This window comes from Chelonia mydas, chromosome 1, assembly GCF_015237465.2.
Source record: "Chelonia mydas isolate rCheMyd1 chromosome 1, rCheMyd1.pri.v2, whole genome shotgun sequence".
Classification (NCBI taxonomy): Eukaryota; Metazoa; Chordata; order Testudines; family Cheloniidae; genus Chelonia; species Chelonia mydas.
This window is the reverse complement of record NC_057849.1, coordinates 118,366,412-118,393,731: the sequence shown is the minus strand read 5'-3', so window position 1 is coordinate 118,393,731 and position 27,320 is coordinate 118,366,412. Positions and strand designations below refer to the sequence as shown.

Genomic DNA, 27,320 nt, shown 5'->3' with positions numbered 1-27,320 from the left:
TTAGCAGGGCTAGCACAACAGCAGAGGGTGCTATTCACAAGTTCATTTTCCTTACCGTTAGCCTCCTGATCTCGTGTGATTGCATTTTAAATTGAAATATTGCCATCCCCACAAAGCTCTATGCCGTTCAGAAACACTCTTGGGTATCACATTATCCATTCTGACAGCAAACTACTATGCTTTTGTGTATGACATGAACCCCATTCATAACCACTACTCGTATAATGCACAGGTCCACGACACTCCACGTGTTATACAACCACCCCTGGGAGCCAAACGAGGGCAGAACATTTCTTTTTAAAAGAGCTGTGCTGCTGCACATTTATGAGCGTGATCATGCAAGGAAGATTCATTTGACATGGCTAAGCAATCAAAATGTATCCGCGCTGTTGAACCATGGAGAGGGTGCTTTGACAAAAATCAGCAGTTAACCCGCTCATCAGCAGATGGCTGTTTTTATTGTATTTGGGGATGGAATTTCCCCTGACCCTGTCCATTTACTACAGGTATTCACTGGGGGCTGGATTCACTCACCTCTTTGTTCAGACACTGCTCTATCTATCTCCCTGCTCTAAAACACAGCAGCTATTGCTACAGCAATGTCAGCACAATGCAAAAGCACTCTAAAGGCTTGCCACTTGAGCCAAAGGAAAGGACAGGCCACTCCTTTCCTCTATCCTGAGAGCAAGCACAGCCCCTGCAGATCTGAAGGCCTCATCTCCACTGCCCCAAAAGCGGGCACTCTGCTGCCCCTTCCATCTTGACAAACATGGAGCGTTAACAACACCTGCAGTTTATTTCCTCTGAAGTATTATGGAGTAAGCAGCATTCAGGTAATCATTTGAAAGGATATTCATGTCTATTCCTTTTGACTAAAGGAAATGGAAAGGCCTTTTGGCCAGTTTCTCCTGAATATAGAGGGAACAGACGTCCCTGCAGTCTGGGAAAGACTTGCCAGCCTATACCATTATAATCATATTACTATAGTAATCAATAAAATGCAATGCTTACATAATGTTTTTCACCTTTAAACTGCTCTACATATCAACTAACTCTTCCTCACAACACCCCCGTAAGGTAAGTAAGCATTGTCTCCATTTGGAGAACCTGTAGCACCAATAGTTGAGTGACAGGCGCAAGGCCACAACATGAGTCACGGCCAGAAATGGGATCAGAATTCAGAATTTGTGTCTCTTGGTCCTGTGCCCTGACCACTTAACCATGCTTTGCACTTTTAGTTCTACGATTACTGTTCTACAGTAATAGCCCCAAATCCTTAGTATTGGGGGCATTGTTGTAGCACACATGACACTTATTTTTAAATTGAGCACACAGAAACAAACAAAAAAATCACTGAAAGAGAAGTAAGAATTTCTCCCAAGTGTAAGTACGGTGTTTTGAAATGGAAAGAAGTTTTCAGAGAATTTATCATTTTAAATTCACAGTGTATTGCTCAACAATTAATTGTTTGGTAGAATAGGAGCAATTTCCTCTGTTTCTAATATGGCCTAAAATGATCAGAAGAATTCCCTTTTGGTCCTGGGGATTTTTTATTTTGTTTTTACCCAGGGAGGAAATGAAAAACTAGACTAGCGTCATGGCAGGAACAAAACTGCTGCTGGATGCTGTGCCATTCCCAGAGCTAGAGGGCAAGAGCCATCATCAACAGCAGGGTGGAGCGATTCCAGATTACACATTTTCTAGAGCTCTCTTCCTTTGAAGGAATTAAATAGCCTCTGAAATCTAAAGTGTTATTATTCCCTATCACTTCCACAGATTTCAAGGCCAGAAGGAAATGTTGTGATCATTTCTGTAAGACCTTCTGAATGACACAGGCCATAGAATTTCACCAAGCAATTCCTGCACCTACCCAACGACTTTTGGTTTAGCTAAAGCATATCTTTTAGAAAGACATCCCATCCTGATTTACACTGAGTGCATCCAGAACTTCCGCATAACCTGCTCAATATTAACTTTTAACCAGATGACAACCTGAAGGTATTTGAACATTTGATTTGGAAGCAAAGCCCCGTGTGTCAATAAAAAAGAATTAAAAAAGAATATACAGTTAAATATACACTGTTAAACAGTGTTAATATACACTGTTAAAAAAGAATATACAGTTCTCTCATTCATAAGTTTAAATGTTAACAAACCCATTAGCAAAGCTGTAAAATCAGCCAGCCTGAATTTGAAGAGGAGGGGGCTAGGTAGCTGTTTGCTCAGACTGGGTGGAGGAAAAGGAGGGAAGCTGCCCTTCAAGTTAGCACACAAAGAATTCTCCTGGAAACACAGAGATAATTCCATGACCTACAAAACTAGATCTTTCTCTACAATAAAGCCATATATCAGGAAAGTGCTTGGAAAAAGATAAGCAGGAGTCTATAGCTACAATTGTCACTAACATGTTTTGAACAGAGAAGAGGGTAAGAAGCTGATACATCACAAGCAAGTAGGTGCTATGAAGCAAGCAGTGATGTACTTACTCTTCATTGGTGTTGTTGCTGTTGTTGACATTAAATCTGGCAAGGGACCAGTGACTGTAGCAAGTTAAACAGAACACAGTAAAGGAACAATATGAAAGCCTTGGACATTTTGTGCACGGGTTTACCAACATGATAGACTGAACTGCTGTTCCTATACACATTCTGAAAAGATTAAGAGGGTCAACTTTGACCGCCGCTGTAAGCCCCTTTGCATAACTATTCAGGGCACCAATTGCCCTTGATCACGTGCAGAACATACACGTTTGTGACCATGTCAGATGTGTGAAGCACTTTAGCCTACTCTCATGCGTATTAATGCTTGACAACATGAATCTCGCTATTTATAGCAGCGTTCCCATTTGGCTGCTCTTATATGTGTTTCTCAAGCCTTTCAAGTCTTCTTTACAGAAGCAGTGCCAAGAATCCTGGACAGACAGCAGAAATGCCTACTGTTGCTGCAAAATTAACTCTCCATAATGTCACAACAATTCGGAGCTGCTGTCAAATGGTAACAGCAGTGTAATCTGAGATGGGGAGACTGGGTATCTCAGAATTTGGTTATCTAAAGAAATAACATTGTTGGCACAAGACCAGTTTTCTCCACTCTAATGGCTTTGAATCAGAACACTAATGGGCTCCTGATGCAGAAATCAGAAAATCTCTTGGCTGTTGACTTGAGTGACTAGAAGATAGTAGCATGACTAATCAGACAAAATATATTAGACATGCAAAGAAATACACGGTTTCCAAGCTTGAATTATTGAGAAGCAGTTTCAGTAAAGATGGAACTGTATCGATCTGCTGCAAATCTGTGTGATGTTCACTATAATATGAATTACCAGCTGCAAATTCAAACTAAAATCCTTACCCATCTCAGACTGTGCCACAAACTAGGTGAGCCTGAGCTTCAAAGTAATGAGCCTGCCAAAAAGTTAAGTTCCATCACTGTGTTTTAACAAACCGCAACATTTTTTTTAGCCAGCTGTGTGGGGTAATTTAGGCCAATAAGGCCTGGTCTACACTACAGAGTTAAGCTGATGCAAGGCAGCTTACGTTGACCAATGTAAGTTTCTACACTAAAATTTCACTCCTGCTGATGTAACTGCCCCACTACATCGACTTAATAACTCCACCCTCACAAGAGGCATAGTCAATGTTGATGTAGTTAGGTCAATGCAGTGTCAGTGTAGATCAGTGGTTCTCAACCAGGGTACAGTACCCTGGGGGTACGCAGAGGTCTTCCAAGGGATACAACAACTCATCTAGATATTTTGCCTAATTTTACAACAGGCTACATAAAAAGCACGAGCAAAGTCGGTAGAAACTAAAATTTCATACAGACAATGACTTGTTTATACTGCTCTACCAACTATACACTGAAATGTAACTACAATATTTATATTCCAATTGATTTATTTTACAATGATATGATAAAAATGAGAAAGTAAGCAATTTTTCAGTAATAGTGTGCTGTGACACTTCTGTATTGTTATGTCTGATTCTGTCAGCGGGTAGTTTTTAAGTGAGGTGAAACTTGTGGGTGTGCAAGACAACTTAGAGTCCTGAAAGGGGTACAGTAGTCTGGAAAGGTTGTAGACACTGTATTGCTTACATCGACTGTTACTGGCTTTCAGCAGCCATTCCACAATGACCCACAATGACAGTACAATCGGTGCAAGTGCTCCTGGTGAGGACACACACCGCCGACAGAAGGAGTAAAGTGTAGATGCACACAAGTGATGTAATTACTGCAGTGGCTGTATGCTGACTTAAGTTAGGTCGACTTAGTGCATGTCTACACTACAAAATTAAGTCATGTATTATGTTCATTTGCAAAGTAGAAAGCTTGGAAACACAAGAAGGGCTCGCTTGAAGGCATTCGTTCATTTATTTAAAAAAAGATTTTAGATAAGACTAAACCTGCTTGTGGCACTGATAAGCGAACATCTTCTAACGACTCAACTCAGCTAAAAAAAATTCTGATTTCTGGACCAGAAGCCTATCAGTGATTTGATGGGGTATATTTGAGTGGGTATGATTAAGTGCTACCGCATTTTACACAAATACTTGTAGTGGAGTTTCCAAGCACTAGAGCAAGGGTGGGCAAACTATGGTCCGCGGGCCGGATCCAGCTCGTCAGGGCTTTGGATCCGGCCGGCGGGACTGCCACCACCGTGGCGCCGTGGGCCCCGCACCACTCCTGGAAGTGGCCAGCACCACGTCCCTGCAGCTCCTGTGGGGGTCGGGGCAGAGGGCTCCGCACAGGGAACTGCAGCCAATGGGAGCTTCGGGGGAGGCACCCCCAAGCGAGGGCAGCACGTGGAGCCCTCTGCTCTCCCTCCCCCAGGGGCCGCGGGGACGTGGTGCCAGCCACTTCCGGAAGCAGCACGGCGTGGGGCCAGGGCAGCCAGGGAGCCGGCCTTAGCCCCGCTGCACACTGCTGCCACCCTGGAGCCGCTCAAGGTAAGCGGCACGGGCCAGAGCCTGCACCCCAAACCCCTCCTGCATCCTGCACCCCAACCCCCGGCCCTGAGACCCCTCGTGCACCCCACAACCCTTGTGCACCTCAACCCCCTACCCTGAGCCCCCTCCGCACTCCACACTCCCTCCTGCACCCCAACCCGTTGCCCTGAGCCCCTTCCCACACACCGCACTCCCTCCCTCCTGCACCCCAACCCCATGCTCCTACCTGCAATTTCCCCACCTAGATGTGGCCCTCAGGCCAAAAGTTTGCCCACACCTGCACTAGAGGCTAACATCCAGATTCTAAATGTCTTTGCACTGGGAACTGCTTTCATCCCCAGTATAGGGCAGCAGAGTGAGAGCAGGTAAGCTGACCATATGTCAACATGCTCTTTTGGGAAGTATTTTCCTTCCAAGTAGTTCAGAATAAAGTCCAGGTGTAAGGGACTGTTATATCATAAGCAATGTAAGCTAAAAACGTCACTACTGAAACCCTTGCCAACATGCTTTTGAGGAAGAAAACATTTTAAGGAAATAGTGTTCATCATCATAATTCATATGAGGCTCACACCATTGGTTTGTTCAGTGCTTGAACAGGATTGCGTGGTATAGGTGTTTACACTATAACCTGCTTCTCACTGCAGAGTGGGAAAAAGTGAGGAAACTGGGGCATACCAGTAGTTCAGGGGACAAAGCATTTATCTTCTCCATTCAGGAACTGGGTTTGTTACTCTTACCTGCTGAACAAATACAGAAATAGCTTTTCTAAGCTGTGGTTGCACATTTGCTAGCAAGCACGACTGCCAACAAAAGCAGCCAGAATGCATTAGTTGTAGCCGAAGTATCAACATCATCTGCATGTTGCACCCCATATTATATCAGCTGCTGGGAAAATGTATTATTTACCTAAGTGCTTCTGCAAGCTACCTGCAACTGAGAGCTTGTGCCTCCATCTGTGAGGCCAAAGACCACAGAGCTACAATTTCAAACTGAATCATGCCCTCCTCCACTGCTTATCTACGGAGACCTGCCAAAGCAATGGTTACCTTCAGCTAATTATGTATAAAAACCCTGGCATGACAATCCCTAGAGAAATTAAATTTATTAAGCAGCTCTATCTTATTTCTGTTCCATTGCTGGCTGAGCTCTACTCTGTTGAAACACATGTAATTGGATATGCTGATTTCCGAAGAATTAGGGAAGCCTCAGCTTGGACTATACTCACTGTTGCTTTCTCCAGTTTTCTTGGAAGTTGGAGGACTTAAATTACTTTCAGGGAAGTTTCTGGAGAGTATTAGCTACCCTACTCATTTCCTGTCCTCAAATAAAACCAAGCATGCTCACATCCCATTCACAGAAAGAACATGATTACTCCAAGACCACTCTTCTCCCACTAAAGGACAATCAGATCAACATACCTTTTCACTTTGCCTGGCTGCTCATAGTTGCTCAAATTGGAGTGAGTGTTACTTTCCCTACTGGACACCTCTTTGAGCTCTGGCCCTCGGATACGCTCAAGGAAAGAATCTGGCCTTTGGTCTTCATGATGCAAATGTCGGGTCACCCATGATCTCAGAGATAAGACGAAACGGGATAACCTGCAAGGAAGAGACACACAATGCTGTCTGAAGAGACAAGAATCCCAGATGGCTCAAGGCTTCCCGCAGGGCTAGAGCCACACCCAGTAGCAGCTAGAACTTCTCCATCAATGGGCTTGAGTGGAGAGTATCCCAGATGGGGTTTTCACAGCCTCTGGATCCCTGTCACATCACTGGAGTTTGACATTTTGCTGTATAATACTAGGCACCTGCAACAACTTCCACATCATGGGCTCCCCATCCTCTGACATGGTAAAGGAACCAGGAAGATACCTTATACACCAGGCCTCAGTGTCCCGCACCAGCATCACATGGGACAGGAGCCAAATAGACCTCCCTAACTGTATGATCAGCAGGCAGCTTGCCAAGGGGGGAGGGACTGGAAATCATCTAGAGCTCTGGAAGCTACTGACATTAGGAGTAATGTAAAGAGGTGAGAGATCCTGTGCTGAGGAAAGGGGGGAGATGTTGAATCCTTGCGTGATGACTTACCCAAAGGATGCCATGTGAAGTAAGGAAGAGGGTGATTGGATGGTGAAGGAGGATGGGTTGTGAAGAGATTGCTGGAAAGTGATGGAGGCTGGAGATTCAGATTAAGGGGACACTTTCCCTTTAACCATATTTTAGTGGGTTGAGAATGTGGATGAATTTTATCAGTAACTGTGCAACCTTATTTTGTAAATCTCATCTGTGACACTGGCAAACCAGGTACCAGCTCTTGCCAAGACTGCAGGTATTAGCTAAGAAGTGAGAAACTCACAGCTGGAGACCAGAGAGTTCACGTGTGTGCTGGATTTGCTCAAAATAGGTATTAGTCTTATAAGAATGTGTTGTGTTTAGACTCTAGGAAATGCTTGTAAGTTGCTGTGTGTATGAATCTCACTTGTAATGTCTGTATTCCATGCTGTCAGAAACCATGTACATTTTGCTTTTTAACTTTGAAAATGTTTGCTCTGAATTTGTGAACCCAGGCACGGAATCCTCCCTTCCCTCTCCTCACCCCTCCAGGAGGACCATCAAAATTTAAATGGTCCATTACAAGACAAAAGCTTTGTTAATTGCCTCATCCACCCATGGGGAAACACACACAGAAGACCTCATCCCATCGCTCTGAATGCTGGAAGAGGGAAATAAAGATAGTTGATGTGAAGATTTTTCATCTCTTTGCTGTTTGCTCTCTCACAGGGCCAGGGAAACCAAACTGAAGCCAGAGATCCCCAAGGGTTATTTCCAGTGTTCCTTCTAATTTTTTACGTCCATGTGCGGAATGAATTTTGTTATGTGCACCAATATGGAGGTGATATGTCACACATCACCTTCATATGGGTGCACATAACAGAATTCATGTGGTGTGGGTTGGCGAGGGTTTCGGAGTGTGAGAGGGGGCTCAGGGCTGTGGCAGAGCCTTGAGGTGTGGGGAGTGTGAGGGCTCTGGCTGGGGGTGTGGGCTCTGGGGTGGGGCTGGGGATGAGGAATTTGGGGTACAGGCTGCCCCAGGGCTGCAGTGAGGAGAGAGGACTCCCTCCAGCCCTCTCTCGCCGCAGCAGCTTGGGGCTGGGGAAAAGGTGCCTCTCCCTGGCCACGGCAGCTCCAGCGGGCCTGAGCCAGGCCGAGGGAGGGGCTCCTCTCCCCCAGCTGCGGCAAGTCCAGGACAGGTCTGTGCTGGAGAGGGGCACCTCTCCCCGCCAGTGCAGGTCAGTACTGGACCCGGCAGGGAGGGGCACCTCTCCCCGCTATGGCAGGTCCATGGCGGGGGAGAGGTGCCTCTCCTCACTGCAGTTCTGAGCCCCTGCATGGGGCTTAATAGGCATCTGCGTGACCATGCAGCCGCGCAGCTTAGAGGAATTGTAGGTTATTTCCTTGGTCCACCCTAAAAGACGTATTGAATTGACAGATCTCTCTCCAGCTCTGTCATTCTTAGGATTTAGATGGTAACTCACTTGTGTGTTTGCTTGCTTTAACCTGTAAATAACTCTTCCCCCCCCACTCCAGTTAATAACCCTTTACATAGTTTATTACAGGATTGGCTACGGGCCTTGTCTTAGATGTAAGATCGAGGGAATCCACTGATCTGAGATAAGTGACTAGTCTCTTGAGATTGGAAGCAACCTGAACGTGGTGTGATTTTTTAGTGTAAGTGACCATTTATCACTAAGCCCAGTTTGTCTGAGTGACAATAGGCTGGAGAATATAAGGGGACTGTCTGTGACTCTGTGTTAAGATTGTTACAGCGATCACTGAGTTCACATTTGTTACTGGCTTGGTAAAATCTATTTATAGAACATACCATCGGTTTGGGGTGTCTGCCCTGTTTTTCTCAGTCTGCCCTGATGTAGGCACCCATAATCGTGAGCCACTCCAGACAGTGTGACATCATCTAACTACCTTCCTATTTCACTTCCTACTATTTGTAGTTTTGGCCTGTTGCGTCATATCAATTATTAGATTGTAAACACTTCAGGGCAGACAATAAATCTATATGTATGTTCTCTAAGGTGTCTAGCATACTGTGTACATTATGAATAACTAATTATGATAACTGGACTAGCCCCTAATATGAAAGCCACTAATTGCCTGTTGCATGTAACCTAGCATTTCCTCATCCTAAAATCCTAATGGAGCACTAGAATAACATAAACAAACACTCATGATACCTGAATAAGTTTTATCACTGCTGCATGGTTTCTCTTTATGTTCTTCCCACCCCAAGTTACATGTTCTTAAAGGACAATAATTGTTCTTTGTAAAAGTGGCAAAGTGAGTATTTTGCTTCTAAAATGTGTCCAAATGACAATATTTGAGACTGAAATCCCCAGCAGTGATAACAGTTTATCAATATAATATTCCACAGAGGAGACTATTTTCCTCTAATGGCAGCCCAGTCGGACAGGTGCTGTGCACTTCCATGCTTCCTAGACCTGCCCTGAGCAAACAACGTGCTGAAATGCTGAACAGAGAAGAACTTCTTTGATAGGCCCAGCAACATTCAAGGAAAGTTCTTTAGACTTCTCCAGATAAGCTTGCATTACATCTGTCCAGAATCTACAAGGTGGATAACACAGTGATGAAAACACTTGTCCTTTAGCAATTTAAATGCTACTGTACAGTACATATGCCACTTGATTGCAAATTCTCAAGGGCCTAAGACAATAGCTACTCTGAAACCTAGCTTCTGACAGACTTTCCTCAGAATATCTTACCTTTGAGTTGCAAAGGATAAAAAAGGAAGGAACACAGAAATCAGAGGAGAGTTTTTCACATTCCTGTTTCTTTATTAGTTTCCACATTGGGTCAGTATCATACATATAATCTAAATCCTACATTAATTACGGGATAGAATGTAATTCTAAGACTACAAAACAAAAACCTCACCAAGGCCACAGAATAAATGATACAGCCTTCACCTCATTGACAAAATATGAAATTAAGGTCCAGTATCCTTGTGCCTGTCTAGTAGGCTACAGTTTGTGGTTTGCACAGATAATGAAAATGATTCATTTGGTTGGTCTTAACTACACTAGAAAGCAGAACATTTTAAAGGGGCATAGTCAACTCTTTTAGGCATCAGTTTTACAAACCTAAGGTCAGTCAAGAAGTTCCTAATATATATTTTAATTCCACTGAAAACCATTCACCAACAGAATTTGCACCCCACACATTGCAGCACTGTGTTATTGCATGAGAACCTGAAAATAGAAGTAACTAGAAGCAAAAAGGGAACTGAGTAGTTTATTTTCCATTGTCCCTGGTGAAAGAAATGGAGAATAATAAACAACATTTGTAAAATGACTTCAGTTTTAATAATCATTGTTTCTTTTAAACATGTGACATTTAACTTGAAAGTGTCCCTCACATAATTAATGACTGGTTTCAGAGTAGCAGCCGTGTGAGTCTGTATTCACAAAAAGAAAAGGAGTACTTGTGGCACCTTAGAGACTAACAAATTTATTTGAGCATAAGCTTTCGTGAGCTACACGAAAGCTTATGCTCAAATAAATTTGTTAGTCTCTAAGGTGCCACAAGTACAACAAATTTATTTGAGCATAAGCTTTCGTGTAGCTCACGAAAGCTTATGCTCAAATAAATTTGTTAGTCTCTAAGGTGCCACAAGTACTCCTTTTCTTTTTATAATTAATAATTTATAATTAATGATTATATCAGAAGACAAACGGAGCTCTGAATTCAGTTGAAATTCTTTAGGTCAGGCACAGAGGCCTCTATTCAGGAATGCACTTAAATCCAGGCTCCACTTCAGACATGCGCTTAATTTCCAATGCTCTAAATAGGACTTAAGCACATTCCTAAATATAAGCACGTGCTTAAGTGCTGTCCTGGAGAGAGGTGCTTTCCTAAATCTAGGCCAAAGTCAGCTCCTCCAACCTTTGTTGACTGAGGCTCCAAGTGCATCACAGACATAATTTAATCCTAAAAATACCCAGCAATCCCTGTATTCTCAAAGTCTACTGTATGCTTTCTCGTCAGAGCCATCCATCATCAAGACTGGGAGGGAATAGTTATTACACTCTTATCACATAAGATTATATCCAGTTAACAGTCTGAAAAGAAACTTCTTATTTGTCCCTTCCCTTACTGTCTGACTTTACTACTTATTTTTCCTCCATTTTCAGTGTTGATTAAACCTTTTTCCTATTTGAATTCGAATGTGCTTTTCTGTCTGAGCCCACTCGCCAACTCCAGCACACTAAAAACTGAGCTATAAGTACAAAATTAAAATCAAAGCATCTTTTGTTCCATTTTATGTTCATTATAGGCTTTTCATGTTTTCAGATGGATTGAACTCATTTTCTAGTAAATCTATGACCACCATCCCTGTCCTCCCACATTCAACAATCTTTTGCAGACAAGCGATCCTTTAATATTCGAAGTTAAGCTAGTTAGCCATTTACCTAGCCATTGCTCCAGTGCCTGTGAACGAGCTCCTGCGGGATTCAGACAGGCCTCTTGTCTCCATGGAAATGTCTCTCTGCAATTCTGAAGAAGTGTCCTCACACAGTGAATGGGTCCTGCAAAATCAGTTTTAAAAAAGAAGGCTTTTATTCAGCCTACAATTAATTTGCCACTCATTCAATTCTTCCACTCACGTAATAAGGGGGAGAGGGGAGCAATACTCTTCTCTCCATCACAAAGGCTACTGCAGCCAGGTACAAACTGAACACATGACAAGACTAGTTTACTAATTTTCTGTCGCAGTCTTGCACCCACTGAAGTCAATGGAAGTTCTGCTATTGATGAAAGCAGACAGAAAAGTGGACTTTTTATTGATAAATACACGGTTCAAAGATAATACAGAAGTTACTTCAACAGAATAGGGTTCAGTGTTGCCAATTACATGAGCTCAAAATTTATGAGTCAGCCCCCACCCCAAAAAATCATGAGATTGGCTTTAAGATCATGAGATTCTAAAAACAGTGGTGAAACCCTGTTCTTATTGAAGACAATGGAAGTTCTAAAATTGATTTCAATCGGCCAGAATTGCATCTCATCCAATAAGTTCTGGGTTCTTTTTCATTACCTCCTGGTTCCTTAGGATTCACATTTTCAAACTCTCCTCTGCAACCAAGAGGGCTAGAAACTTTTTTTTTTTTAATGAAAGCTGAGATTCTCACATTATCACATGACTCTAGAACCTGGGGCTTTATGGAAAACACCAAATATCATGTGACTTGCAATAACATTGCAAGAGTTGGCAACACCCCAACAGAGGAAATTAGTTAACTAAATTGGGTGTATTTTCAGTGGAGAAACTGACTCGCACCAGCAGTCACGCTTACAACTAATATAGCATCTCTTCATCACCCAGTCTGAAAAGAACTCTTTTACCAAATTGTTCCAGAAACTACTGGGATTCTCCCCATGCTGAGTGTTTTCTTCTTATTCTCTTCCTGATACAAAGAGATAACATACATTCTGCTTGATGTTGGAAAGGCTGTATAAATCTGACTCAGACCTCCTGTTATTGGTTTCGTATTTTATATATACACAGCAATCTTAGGTACCATTAGTACTATAATGTTATTGCAAGTACTGTTCACATTTTTTTCTTATGAGTCTTACAAATAATTTTAAGGAGAGAGTGGAATGGGAGTTCTTATAGAAATAACTCTAAGATTCAGAAATGCAGAGTGAGAAAAGAATGTCTTCTAGAGAAACAGATCCTACAGATGTCCAAGAAAGTCAGACCTGTATATACTGAGGGTAGAAGGACAAATGATTCCAGACAGAAGATTTCTCATTCCAGAATCAAAGGGCATATTGTTCATCTTGTACAACCACCACAGCTTTTTGTTCCTGAAAAGTAGGACTAAGGGTATGTCTACACTGGAGCTGGAAGGTATAATTTCCAGCTCAGATAAACAAACCCTCGCTAGGTCCGATCAAGCTAGCATACTAAAAATAGAAATGTAGCCACAGCAGCACGAACAGTGTGAGGCGCTAGCTGCCCTGATTATCATCCCATCAGAGACCCTAGGTGGCTAACTTGTCCTATCACTTGTGCCACTGCGGCTACACTTCCATTTTTAGCTTGCTAACTTGATCAGAGCTAATGCGGGTACGTCAACTCGAAGTAGAACTTACATCTTCCAGCTCTACTGTAGACATACCTCAGAATGGCACATCTCCTCAGTGATGGGCATGTGATCTCAGAAGGAACATATGTTTGGAAAGTCTGGGTTAGGGACTGGGCCATTAATATTGGATGCACATTCATAGGGCCTAATTCTGATCTCATTACAAAGAGAATCCCTTTTCTGTGACTATACATCCTTTCAGCAGCCAGAAGGTAGAAGTGGCTGCTCCGAGAGAGAGGAAAAGGGTAGCTGGGGAGAGCAAGAAAAAGGCTACTGAACTGTTGCTAGGAAAAGAGCCTGCACTGGACACAGGTCAATCTTTGTGGGACAGGCAACCATGGGTGGAAAGAAGGTGGTGAAAGAGCCAGAGGATACTCTTGGGAGAGAAGGGAAGCATCCACAGGTGAAGAGATATAGGACAGAGGGGAGAGCAGGCAGCCACAGGGAGGAGAAAGAGGAGGTAGCAATTAGGAAAACAGAACAAATAAGGGAAGCTTCATGTGGGGAAGTTGAGAAAGGAACTGGGATGGGGCAGGGAACAGAAAAACAGGAAATCATGAGGAGCAGAAGGAGAACATCAACCAAAGGTTCAGGAAGGAAGATAGTATGGGTGAGAGAACAAGGGTAGGGGGAGGAGCATAGCAGCAAAAAAAAAAAAAAGAAGCAGAGAGTCAGAAAAGATCATTAGGACTCGGGTAAAGTAGGGAGAGCCATGGAAAATATGGGGACAAAGAACATTTTTCAAAGGGACAATTTTTCCAATAAGGTGGTGTGGGGAGAAGGGTTTAGTGACTGCTGAAGGGTTATAAGTGCATTCTGTTGAACTTCATATTGTTTTCCTGTGCCCTTTTTCTTTCGTCCTTCTAAGAAGGAAATAGCCTAAAATTCACAAGGATGTATACACAAGAACAGCCACCCAACAGCTGGGTGCCTGATAGACCTCAGCCTGTGACATATTTGAGTATTTGCCTTTGGCTAAATCTATACCATCTTGGTAACTATGACCATAGCCAACAGCAGTGATGACCAACTATCCCACAAAGATAGTTGGTCTACCAGAGCCCAGTTGTATGAATACACCCTAGCTGCTGGCAAGCAGATAAAACAGTATAACCAAGCAAGTCAACAACAGTATGTGAAGCCCGTTCCCATGGTGGGAGAAAAGGGCAAAGAAAAGTTTTGCAAATATTGGTTCTACCTGAGAAAGATATCTGATTGTAGAATGAAAGGGAGATGTGGAAATGTAACTGAATGAAAGAGCACAGAGAGAGTTGTTTCCTAACTACAGTCAAACCAAGAGTAGAGAAAGGTCAGTGGGTTGTAAGGCCTTGTCTATAAACAAACTTGTAATGGTGAAGTTAAATTGGAAGGAATTAATGTAAGCTACATCAATATAAGTAGGGCCCTACCACATTCATGGTCCACTTTGGTAAATTTCACGGGCACAGCATTTTAAAAATCTTAAATTTCACAGTTTCAGATATTTAAATCTTAAATTTCACGACGTTGTCACAAATGAATAATATGTATTTAAAAATATAAACATGCAAAGCCCTTAAGTCAGTGTTTCTCAAACTGGAGTTCCTGACCCAAAAGGGGGTTGCAAGGCTATTCTGGGGGGTTGTGGTATTGCCACCCTTACTTCTGCGCTGTCTTGACTGCTGATCCTGAGAATCCTCCTGAGGCAGCGCTGTTGGAACCACTCCAGCTGCTTGAGATGTCGTCTGTAGGTTACTCAGGTCTCACACCCATGGAGAAGGGTGGGAATGACAACTGCCCTGTAAATCAAAATCTTCGTACCTGTTTGCAGATTCCTATCATTGAAGACTCCTTTGAACAGTCTTCCAAAGGATGTGCTGCACAGGGGATCCTGTATTCAACTTCTGTGTCAATTCTAGCTGTTTGGAAGAAGTGGCTGCCAAGGTAAAGAAAATGGTCCACATTTTGCAGGGGTTCTCCACTGATGGTGATTTCTAGAATACAAAGAGTAGTTTGTGCAGGTGAGGGCTGGCAGGATACCTTGGTTTTCCCGATGTTGAGAAAGAGACCCAGGCTGTGACAGGCATCTGCAAAAAGATTTAGGGTGCTTTGCAGGTCGGCCTCTGTATGTGCAAGAATGACACAGTCATCTGCATACTGAAGGTCAGTGATGCCAGTTCTCGTGATCTTAGATTTTGTTTGGAGACGTCAAAGATTGAGGAGTTGGCCATCCATACGATACTCAGTCCCGATTCTGTCAGGAAGGTGGTCGCGAATGAGAATCAGGATCACGGCAAGGTAAATGGAGAAAAGCGCTGGAGCAATGACACAGTCCTGCTTGACACCAGTGCAACTGATGAATAGTTCTGTCTCTGCGCTGTTACACAAAATGGTGGTAGTTATTCCATCATGGAGTAGTCTGATGATGGAAATGAATTTCTGTGGACAGCCAAACCTACCCAGAACCCTCCATAGGGCATCACGATTGATAGAGTCAAAGGCCTTGGTTAAGTTGATGAATGCCATGAACAGTTCCTGGTGTTGCTCTCTGCACTTCTCCTGAATCTGTCGTGCCACAAAGATCATGTCGGTTGTGCCTCGGGATGGCCTGAAGCCACACTGTGATTCAGGGAGAAGTTCCTCGGCAAGGGGGAGGAGGCAGTTTAGTAGGATCCGGGCAAGAATCTTCCCTGCGATGGAGAGGAGGGCAATACTTCTGTAGTTCCCGCACAAAGATTTGTCCCCTTTCTTGAATATTGTAACAATGTTGATGTTCTTAACGTCAGGTGGAATTTCTTCACAGGTCCAGATTTTGTCGAGGAGTTGGCAAAGTTTGTGCTGGACCATTGTTCCACCAGTTTTAAAAACCTCAGCTGGGATGCCGTCTGGGCCTGGTACCTTATGATTTTTTGCCTGAGTGACGGCATGCCGGACTTCCTCAGAAGTTGAGGGATCAGCAAAGTGTTCCATTGCTGAGCGCTGTGGAATAAACTCGATGGTGTCTTCAGAGACCTTGGATTTGCAGTTTAGTACGCTCTCGAAGTGCTCCTTCCAGCATTGTTTAATGACTGCATTATCCTTGAGGAGGCTGAGAGCATAAGGGGGTTGGGCCTTTGGAGCTTGGCCCATATATAGCTTTTGTTGCTTGAAAGAAGCTTCTCATGTCATCCTGGTCTACAAAACCCTGGATCTCAGAGGCCTTCTCTTGCCACCACTATTTCAGTAATAGTGTGCTGTGACACTTTTGTATTTTTATGTCTGATTTTGTAAGCAAGCAGTTTTTAAGTGAGGTGAAACTTGGGGGTATGCAAGACAAATCAGACTCCTGAAAGCGGTACAGTAGTCTGGAAAGGTTGAGAGCCACTGAACTAAAGCAATTTATTTAAATGAGGGCAAACCTGTGTAAGTTTTGGAATAGACGTGCCCTTAACGTACCTGGAAACTTAATATAAGGAATCCCAGAAGAAAAGTTGGCAATTATACAAGAATCAAAGTGAACAATGATTAAAATATGTTGTCCTTGTTTTCCTGAAGACAACTAGAAATAAAACCCTGCGTTCTGCCTTTATAAGTCACTTACAAACCTCCTTGGCAGAGGTTTTAAACAGCAGATTTGACAAATCAGATCTTGCTGCAGTCAGGCACAAATCTCAGAGAGATTTTAATTTCAATTGTATTAGACTCTAGGAACACACTGACACAAAATTAACACTGAAACTAATATAACTGTGCTGGTTTATTACTAGGAACATAAGCCAGGCAGGAGGTAAAGAGACACTACCAGAAAAACCTTATTTCCAAGCCTGCTTCACTTGTTTTTCATTAAAACCAACCTACTTTCCTTCTTCGACAGTTTTACTGATTTAGTGGATAGGGGAGAAGCTGTAGACATGATATATCTTGATTTTAGTAAAGCTTTTTACACAATCCCACATGACATTCTCATAAGCAAAACAAGGGAAATGTGATCTGGATGAAATTACTATAAAGTGGCTGCAAAACTTGTTGAAAGACCAAACTCAAAAAGTAGTTATCAATAGTTCGCTGTCAAACTGGGGGGATGTATCTAGTGGGGTCCTGCAGGGGTCTGTCCTGGGTCCAGTACTATTCAGTATTTTCATTAATGACTTGGATAATGGCATGGACAGTTTGCTTACAAAATCTATGGATGGGATTGCTAGCACTCTGAAGGACAGGATTAGAATTAAAAACAACCTTAAAAACTGGAGAATTGGTCTGAAATCAACAAGATGAAATTCAGTAAAGACAAGTGCAAAATCCTACACTTAGGGGGAAAAAAATCAAATGCACAACTACAAAATGGGGGATAACTGGCTAGGCAGTAGTACTGCAGGAAAAGATCTGGGGGTTATAGTGAATCTCAAATTGAATATGAGTCAACAATGTGATGCAGCTGTGAAAAAAGGCGAATAGTCTGTCGTATATTAATAGGAGTGTCATATATAAGACATGGAAGGTAATTGTCCTGCTCTACTCAGAACTGGTGAGGCCTCAGGTGGCATACTGAGTCCAGTTCTAGATACTTTAAGAAATATGTGGACAAACTGGAGTGAGTCCAGAGAAGATCAACAAAAATGACAAAAGGTTTAGAAAACCTGACCTATGGATGAGAAAAGGTTAAGCAAAATGGACATGCTTAGTCTTGAGAAAAGAAGACTGAGGGGACACCTGATAACAGTCTTCAGGTATGTTAAGGGCTGTTATGAAGAGGACGGAGATCAGTTGTTCTCCATGTCCACTGAAGGTAGGACAAGAAGTAATTGACTTAATCTGCAGCAAAAGAGATATTAGGGAAAAAGTTCTAACTAAATATCAGGGTGGTTAAGCTCTGGAACAGGCTTCTAAGGGAGACTGTGGAATCCCCATTATGGGAGGTTTTTAAGAACAAGTCAGACAAACACCTGTTGGTTTAGGTATACTTAGTCCTGCCTAAGTGCAGAGGACTAGACAATCTTTCGTGGTTCCTCCCAGCCCTACGTTTCTATGATTTCTATGAAAACTCTCTAATGCCAACTCCCTGGGTTTTGGTGCCAGCACAGCTATATCTTAATTAGGGCTGTCAATTAATTGCTGTTAATTCACACAATTAACACAAAAAAAACCAACCGCTATTAAAAAAATTAATCACGATTAATTGCAGTTCTAATCACACTGTTAAACAATAGAATACCAATTGAAATTTATTAAATATTTTTGGATGTTTTTTTCATTTTCAGATATATTGATTTCAATTACAACACAGGATACAAAGTGTACAATCCTTACTTTATATTATTTTTATTACAAATATTTGCACTGTAAAAATGATAAACAAAAGAAATGGTATTTTTCAATTCACCTCAGACAAGTACTGTAGTACAATCTCTTTATCGTGAAAGTGCAAGAAGTAGGACTGAGTGGACTAATAGGCTCTAAAGTTTTCCACTGTTTTATTTTAGAATGCAGGGGGGAGGTTGTACATAATTTTACATTTGTACGTTCAATTTTCATGATAAAGAGATTGCACTACAGTACTTGTATTAGGTGAATTGAAAAATACTATTTCTTTTTTTTTTTTTAACAGTGCAAATATTTGTAATAAAAATAAATATAAAGTGAGCACTGTACACTTTGTATTCCGTGTTGTAATTGAAATCAATATTTGAAAATGTAGAAAACAACCAAAATATTTAAATAAATGGTATTCTATTATTGTTTAACAGCGTGACTAATCACACGATTAATTGTGATTCATTTTTTTAATCACTTGACAGCCCTAATCTTAATATTTGCTGGTGTTAGATAAGGAGTTAAGTAAGCAGCTGACAAAGTCCCACTCTGTAAGACCCATCGCTGGATGGGTCACTACAAAAACTAATTTCCCCTGCTGATACTCACACCTTCTTGTTAACTGTGTGAAATGGGCCACCTTGATTACATTGGCCTCATTAGCACTACAAAAGTGATTTCCACCCCTTTTTGTCAACTGTTGAGAATAGCCCACTTCCACCTTAATTGAGTTGGCTTGTTAGCACTGACCCCCCACTTGGTAAGGCAACTCCCATCTTTTCATATGCTGTGTATTTATACCTCTCTACTGTATTTTCCACTCCATGCATATGATGAAGCAGGTTTTAGCCCACGAAAGCTCATGCCCAATACATGTGTTAGTCCCTAAGGTGCCACAAGGACTCCTCATTGTTTTTGCTGATACAGACCAACACGGCTACGACTCTGAAATCTGTAAGACATAGATCTATTGTGCGAGGCCTTCTGGTCCATGGTTGCCTCTTCAGTACACTGTAGCCCACTCAGAAACTGGAAATCCGCAGTCTATTGTCCCCCTCCCCCCACGTGCTTGAAATGGCTTAAACATGTATAATATAATCACACTTTGCACTTCAGTAGAGCCCTTGAGACTCTGCAGATTCAGCTGGGGAGCATGCAACTACCCATCCAGTTGCTAGTGTTAGCTACAGGGAACATATTAATCAGCTCTTCATCAGCTGCATGAGCTTTGTATTTAAGTCTGGGTGTTGATTTTGATCTATAAAGCTAAATAGTTTGAGTCCCGCTATTTGAATGATCAACTTTCAACCTAGTTGAGATCAGATGGAACACTCAAGCTAACAGTCACCAGATTTAATCACCGAGAATCCAACCCAGTGCTCACTGAAATCAGTGGAAAGACTTCCATTGACTGAGGGGACATTGAGTTATACCCCCCTCTGCCCCCCCACTCTCCCCATGATCAGGTATTCTTAGTGTAGGGTCCTTGACTCCAGAATTTACCTCCACAGCTGCTGCATCAGAGCCAGAATCTGCTTAATTTCAGGAAAAGGAACAAGGCCCAGCTCTTTCCTCAGGCTTTGGCTAAGGGACTGGTGCTGGGTGGGTAAATTGCCGTGTCACTGTATTTTGGGAGATCTTGTGTTTTGTTCTTGATGCTTGACTTTTGTTCTAAAAATGTCATTAACCATATTAAGCTGTGTACACATGCCCTGAAACTTTTTGCAGTTGAGCTTATTTTATCAATAAATATATGCTCCGTAGGCATGTATGATGTGGATTTGTAGCTTAGGAAAAATAAAACCCTTGTGAGAAGGCTGTACTGAAGTGATGACATTCCACACTCACAGAAATGGGTTCTATACATTTGCAACTGGATTAAAAAAAAAAACAAAAACCTTAAGAATCTATCAGATATCTTTGTTTCTGAAAGTGTCATTCCAACATCGGAGAAGTAATTGCAAAGAAATTAAACCTGATTCCACTCACTTATAAAAGTTCAAATCAAGAGTAAATCTAAAATGAACTCCATTGCCTATAAAAACACAAAGATGTATATAAATTAGTTTTTTCCTGATTTTCTCTCCCATGCCCTATGCATGCTGCTTGTCCTCTTAGGCCCAGATCCTGCAACTGGCTTTATCCAGGCACAAAGATCAGCTTACAGGAGCCAGTCGCAGGTTCGGTGTTCTAGTTGCAAACTCTTCAATGTTTTATACAGTGCCAGGCACAATCCTGATAAGGGCCTCCAGTTGCCACTGTAATATTAAAATAATAATTATTATTGTTATTGTTGAGCCAGTGAGTTACACTGGTGTAAAAATCAATATATGAGAGAAGACTATGGAGCCACTGAACAAAAGACAATAGGTTAAAAAACTCTTATTAGCTCAATTGTGCCTTTTAGGCCCAAACCATGTTAGACACGGTAAAGAGCCATACTAGCACAGTGGGAACTACGGCACTGTGCCTCAGGGTATGTCTACACTATGGAGACTATGTGTTGGCATAACTATGCTGGCATAGCCCCTTAGAGTAGAAGCACTTACAGAAGGGGTTTTTCTGTCAGTGTAGGAACACCACTGCCCTGAACAAATTTAGCCGCGTTGATGGATGCCCTCTTCCATCAGCATAGACCAGGCCTCTGAGAGAATCAATGGTAAATCAGCTGCTGCTCCACCCTTCAGGGGGGTGAAGTCTGCAAGCCCACCTGCAGTTGTCCATATCTAGATCTAACCTCCTCCCATCCCTTCTGGGTATCTGGCAGAGCTAGTCTGGACAATGCTTACCCTGGTCCATGCATAGGAGGTGCAGGTGTGGAGGCTTCATCTTGCCCTCTTAATGCATCCATGGAAGGCCTACCCTAATCTGGCCCTAAATTTGCTTTTGCACCTATTTGGCCTTTGAGCAAAATGAAACAAAATCATTTTCACCTGCAAAAGACAGTTTGATTTAATGGAAACACTTCAAGGATCTGACCCAACTTTTAATGTCCCCTTTTGAGTGACTGATGCCATTTAGACATCTAACTACCCGATTGTGCCTCCATATCAACTAGTTTGATATCCCTGTTATGTCAACCGCACCCATACATTATGGGAGGCTGGATTTTAAAAATCAGAGCTAGAGTTTTTTGGTACAGTGGACTAGGTTGGTAGCACACTTTCGCTCTCAATTACACCCGTGAGTTACAGAGAAAAAGCTTCCAATATATGTTGTGTGGGGCAGAGACTACCTCTCTTGCCAGTATTGACAATTCTCACTACATTTGATGTTTAACTTAAAGCCCTAGCTCTTGGAGACCTGTTATTACATGAGAATCTCAGTTTTCAATTTCTTAAAAAGAATTCTTTTAGTCCTCTTAATCCTCCATCTCTCCAGTATGCTGCAGGGATTCTAACTCCCCTCCTATCTCCTCAAACTGGAGAACGAGAGACATAAGGGAACCGGAGATGTGGATTTCCACTTATCTATGATAATGACTCACCGTTTATAACAAAAGCCTTAATGTGGGTTTGGAGATAAGAACCACCTTTTGCGATTTGTGAAAGACAACATATGAAACAATGCATCACAACATATGAACTCCTGAAGTTCTCCATACACCTACTCTCTTTGCCACAATTCCAAACTTCCTGAAATTTTTTACAAACATGTAGGTTATAAGCTATATTTCCTGTTTTCATTTCAATCACATTCGTAACGTTTTTGCAAACAATTGCATGAATTTCATAGAGTGCTTCAGTATTAACAAAAATTCACAAGTTTGTCTCATTGTTGCTTAGAATTACATTCTTACTCACAGCCTGACTAAGCCAAACTACGTTGTCTCTTGATAAATATATCTCAATGATTGTATATCGTTTCAGACTGCTACTTGATGTTCCAAGGGCATTTTATATTTTCTAGCAATCATCTTACAACATTTTTCTCTCTGTCTTACACACACACAAGAATATCTAATCCAATTACCTTTAATATGTGATCTCTTTTAAAGGGAGATTACATCTTTTTTACTCATCTGTAAATTCTTGTAGTTAGTATTGGCCACAGCAAACAGAATGTTTGAAACAAATGCTTTTCCAGGATTACCCTCATGCTGAGAGTGTGTAATTCATGTGGTATACATGTATATTTAAGCCCCATTAGCTGTCATAATTAAGTCTTTACCTCAGATATTGTCACTGAATGCAGTGACTCGGGTATACATTTAAACCTTTAGAAAAATGCACTCACAGCTGCATCAGTAATTTTGTTCTGCAAACTGTCAATCACTGCTATCCTTTAGTAAAAGGACATAGAGGAAAGAAGGAAAGACTGATCCTTGCTTTCAGACACATTTTCTCTCTTTTCCAGTGGTGTCACTGAGCACTGATGCAAACCCGTGCTAAGATCTGCAGTCATGGTGGCTGCAGATTTCCCCAGACAGGCCCTTCTGAAGGGAATAAAGGCAACTCCACTTTCATTATGCAGCTATGAGCAGCCATATATAGCCCAGTGCAGAAAGAAGATGCCCACTCTATACAGAAGGAAAAGTCAGTGGACCCAAAAGGGGGAAGTGGGTGTTTCCAGGCTCCCTTCTGGTTACTCAACATCCCACACCCATTATTCACACAACCAAATCCAGTCAAGCTAACATGTTTCTCCAGTCCTAGAGCACAGATAAAAACAACCCACAGTGGTTGCCCCTAAAAAGAGACAAGCTTGACTGAGATGGTGTGCATTAGCGAGAACAAACCAAGCCATATTTTCGCTGCTGTAAATGCACTGCAGAACATTCAGAGTAAATCCTACTCTTCCTCCCCTCCCTACAGGCATGGGGCTCATCTAAACTGGGAAAATGAGTGGTGTTTTATAATACATTAACTCATTTGCGTATACGTTATATACACCACACATTCTCCGAGTCTACCCATGCCACAGAGAGCCCCGAGTCCAAAGGTAGCTGGTACAATTACACTGTACAAGAGAAAGATATGAGGAGCCTGCAAAGCAACTCACCACTCCTATGAGCCCACAGTCCTGTAAGGGGCTCCTTTTGCCCCAGACTGCAGGGAGGATTGAGAGATGACCTATAATTAGAGCCAGTGTATTTGCAACTATGCAGATTCAACAGCCTTTCCCCCTGGGGAAGCAGTAGCATGGCATAGGGAGAGGATCCCTTCTCCTCTAACCCTTCCAACTCATCCCAGTACAGAGCCCAAAAATGTGAAGAGTATTCTGTGAATGAGATTTGGTTTTCCTTGAGCACTTATACTTCCCACTGAAGTCAATAGTGTTGTTACCCAAGGAATGCAGGATTTAGCTCCAGAAGCAGAAGTGATAGTAGCTTTCCAGCTGTTGTGCCCTGTGCTCATCACAGCTACTAACAGTTGAAACTCAGTTAACTGCACTGGGTCAAAGACTGTGTGGGCAAGCACTCCCGTAATGCATAGCACTACAGGTGTGCCTCAATATATACAGTAATTTCTGTCCTCTTGACTGTGAGGAAAGGAACATATTACCTGCTAAAGCCATTTTCAATTCTTTCAATTTCTTCATCAATGGTCCTAACAGACAGCCTGTGCATAGCAGGGCAGGAGTGCTGGGTGTTGATTTTAGCCATTTTGCTTACATATCAGCATCCAAATGACAGCTAAAATACAAAAACAACATATTGTAAAGACTGCAATAGAGATAAAATGTGTAAATATTTAAAAAGTGATTTATTAAAAAAACAACCACCCTCTATTAGTAGTTTGTAAAATGGCCAGTGATATTTATAAATGTAATGTGGTAACTTGGTACATTTAAACTAGACAGGGCAAAACATTAGTGAATGTCAACAAAGAATAATTCTGCATTGGCAGAGAAAAGGACTAGATGATTTAATAGACCTTTCCAGCCTCTAGCTTCTACAAATACTCACTGACATACATATTTTATATAATAAAATTACATTCAAAAAATCCTGTTAAAGAAACATTTAGGTTGCAAAATCAAGCAAAAAAGTCAGGTAATGTCTGAATTAAGGTTACTTGTGCAATCTGAATTTGGCCCCTTTGTTCATTATGACATAGTCTTTAATTACATGCTCACATATCATTTTTTCCACAAGACCCCCATCTCATTCAGTGCACAGGATGGACAGTGCTCACTGATGGGTAGCTAGTCAATATTTCTTTTTATCCTCATCATTCAACATGTGGCGCTATGCATTATTTACTGTTCACAATCCAAACCCAGCACTGAATGAAAAATTATTCATTTCCTCATGGGCCTTTCCATGGTGCTCTCACTGTAGTGTCTTAGACCCCAATCCTCAAAGGTAGTTAGGCACCTAATTCCAATTAAAATCAATGGGAGTTAGGTACCTAAATACCTTTGGGGATGGAGGCACACACTTGGGTGATGGGTTTCATAGATATTTGCTAGAGAGCAAAGGCATGTTGAGACTCAGGACTCCTATGTTCAATTCCAGATTCTGAATGGGAGTATACCATAATGGTTACAGACTTTTCTGCACCCCCTCCCCTACCCTCCCCAACCTTTCTGTGTGCCTTTCGGCTCCTATACCTTGGTCCCTCCCCAGCTCCTGCCCCTGTCTCCTGCTTCTATTTCCTCAATACATGTCCCAGTCTCCTGCCCACCTCCACACACAGAGACACAGTCCCATCCTACCCCATTCCAGGCTCCTGCCCCTGTCCCCAGTGCTTAGTACAATTTCACTCCCTCTGTTCCAGATCCTGGCTCCTGCTCCCCTCTTTCCAGTGAGCTCCTGACTCTGTCCCGCAACCTTCCCTCTCCTCCCCTGCCCCATTCACCATCTCTCTGCATTCTGGTCAGACTGCTTCCTCCTTCTCCACCACACTCTCTGGAAGCACAGGAGGAACAGTCTCCCTGCTCTCAGTACCAGTGCCTGGTGCCAAAATAGCCTCTGGCAGCCAGGAAGAGCAATTGCAGGGAAAGGTGTACTCAGCTTCTGTAGCCTTCAGAAGAAACATCCTCTGTCACTCTGTGGATATAGCACATGCACAGTCTGGTTGGTTTGTAGGGGTGGTGAGGAGACGGAGCATGCTCAGTGCGGACAGAATCTTTGGAGAATTTAGCTGCCAAACTCTCACATCTGTACTGAGCATGGGCAACTGAGATTTTTTGGAGGCCCTATAATTTGGCAAAATTATAACAGGAACGGCAAGAGGCATATCCCTGACACAGATTGCCCCACTGCCCAATTTCAAGCCCTTGCTCCGAAGCATGGAGGCTCTACAGTTTCTCAATTAAACTTGTCATGTTTTTTAATGTGGGCAAAACACTATTTTTCCTTGTTCTCAGAAACAGCTGAACCAATTCAGCAGGAACTTCCCCCAAAAAAATCAGCCTTAGGCAGACACCCAGCATGCCCACATAGTTTGGCAAAGTTATAAGCCCCAGAAAATAGGGTCTCATAATGGAACATGTTTGACAACTTTAACTACAGGAAGCACTACCTGAGCTGCCTATAATCAGGCAACATGTGGTGGTGTGGTATAAAGTTTTAATTGGCAGGACTCAAGAATTGCTACATTGTTCACCAGTGGCAAAGTGAATGAGCACCAGTAGTATCTCTATATTACAGCTCTCCTTAACGTATTACGTATGTGCCACAGATTTTACAGTATTGCTATTTTACAAATGTTTTAAAGAGTTTCAAAAACCATGTTTGGGGCTACTTATGTATGCCTCTTTTTGTAAAGTCAGATGCCTTAGTTACCCTTGAAGGGAGTCACGTAGAACTTCAAAAATGACCCAACATACCTCTAAACGTAAAATTGCCACATATTTAAATGTTGACGTCACATGCTCTTGCAGGTCTAGAAATAACTCCTGTGTCTCTTATTGGAAACCTGGCAATTCTCCCCTCTGCTCATGTAAACATCCCATTTCTAACTCTATCAGGAGTGGCAGAAGTGCCCTAAAAGTGGGGGGAGCCCCACAGGCACCCAAACCATGGTCCCGGTCCCACCGTGCCCTTTCCCACTGACACCCTGCCCCTGCACCGCCTCTTCCCCTAAGGCCCCGGTCCCATGCTGCCTCCTTCCCCCAAGACCCTGCCCCTGCTTGCTCCATTCTGCCCCCTCTCCCCTGGTCGCTTGCCCTTATGGCCAGTAAAAAGTGGCAGGGCCATGGCCTCCTGGCCATCCCCTCTCCCCCATTTCAGTCTGAATCTTGAACATCCTGGAACACTTGGCCAATGTAATTTTTGCAGGGAAAAAAATCTGCTGATTGTTTTTTTTTTTTCCTGTGTTTTAAAGCAATGTGGGGGCTCTTTGAATCTACTCAGAGATTTGAAATTTTAGAAGTTCCAATAACAGAGATTAATTCATTCACAGAGTGCAGATGAGATAGTTTTATGCCAATATACATGTAAACACTAGTACAAATTTTAACTGAGAATAAATTATCTGACAAATGTATCCCTTTTATCTGTTCACAAACCATTTGTCAACCTGACTTCAATGAATCTATTAGTTATTCATAAAAAGTAACCAAATGTTTTGTTCAAAGCATTTCAGACAATCAGTTACTTACTAATGCTCACCTCAACTCTTCTCTTCACTTTATATTATCCCTGATATGTGTTTGGTCACCTAAGTCATACTGTATTGCTTCTGCTTCCTGAAACATTAATCACTAATGAACAGCAAATAACAGAGAACAACAAATAATGCATTCTCAGTACGAATTTTCAGAAGAGGTTATGCTAAAATTATCAAACCTTCAGGATTCAAACATTTTCATAAATTAACTAGTGAGTTGAATACTCACAAACCCCGCCCAAAATATGACCTCATAAATAACTCACCATTATGAAAATATTCATAAATCAATTTCTGGATTATTTGATCACTTCTAGCATATACACACATGCATAAGTATGCACACATACACAATCA

At 42.2% G+C, this 27,320-nt stretch overlaps 1 protein-coding gene across 2 annotated transcripts in view; it reads right to left on the bottom strand.

Annotated features, from left to right (window-relative positions):
• CNGA3 (cyclic nucleotide gated channel subunit alpha 3) overlaps positions 1–27,320 on the bottom strand; it is a 60,920-nt gene that overhangs the window by 15,971 nt on the left and 17,629 nt on the right. The window contains exons 2-6 of one of the 2 annotated variants that reach the window (XM_037898674.2): positions 26,966–27,042; positions 23,910–24,040; positions 11,455–11,571; positions 6,368–6,547; positions 2,487–2,540 (exon numbers count right to left, since the gene is read on the bottom strand). In XM_037898674.2, the coding sequence (XP_037754602.1) occupies positions 2,487–2,540; positions 6,368–6,547; positions 11,455–11,571; positions 23,910–24,010 (452 nt within the window). In that variant the 5' untranslated portion in view covers positions 24,011–24,040; positions 26,966–27,042. The remainder of the gene's footprint in view (positions 1–2,486; positions 2,541–6,367; positions 6,548–11,454; positions 11,572–23,909; positions 24,041–26,965; positions 27,043–27,320) is intronic. The other variant, XM_037898670.2, reaches the window with a different exon arrangement.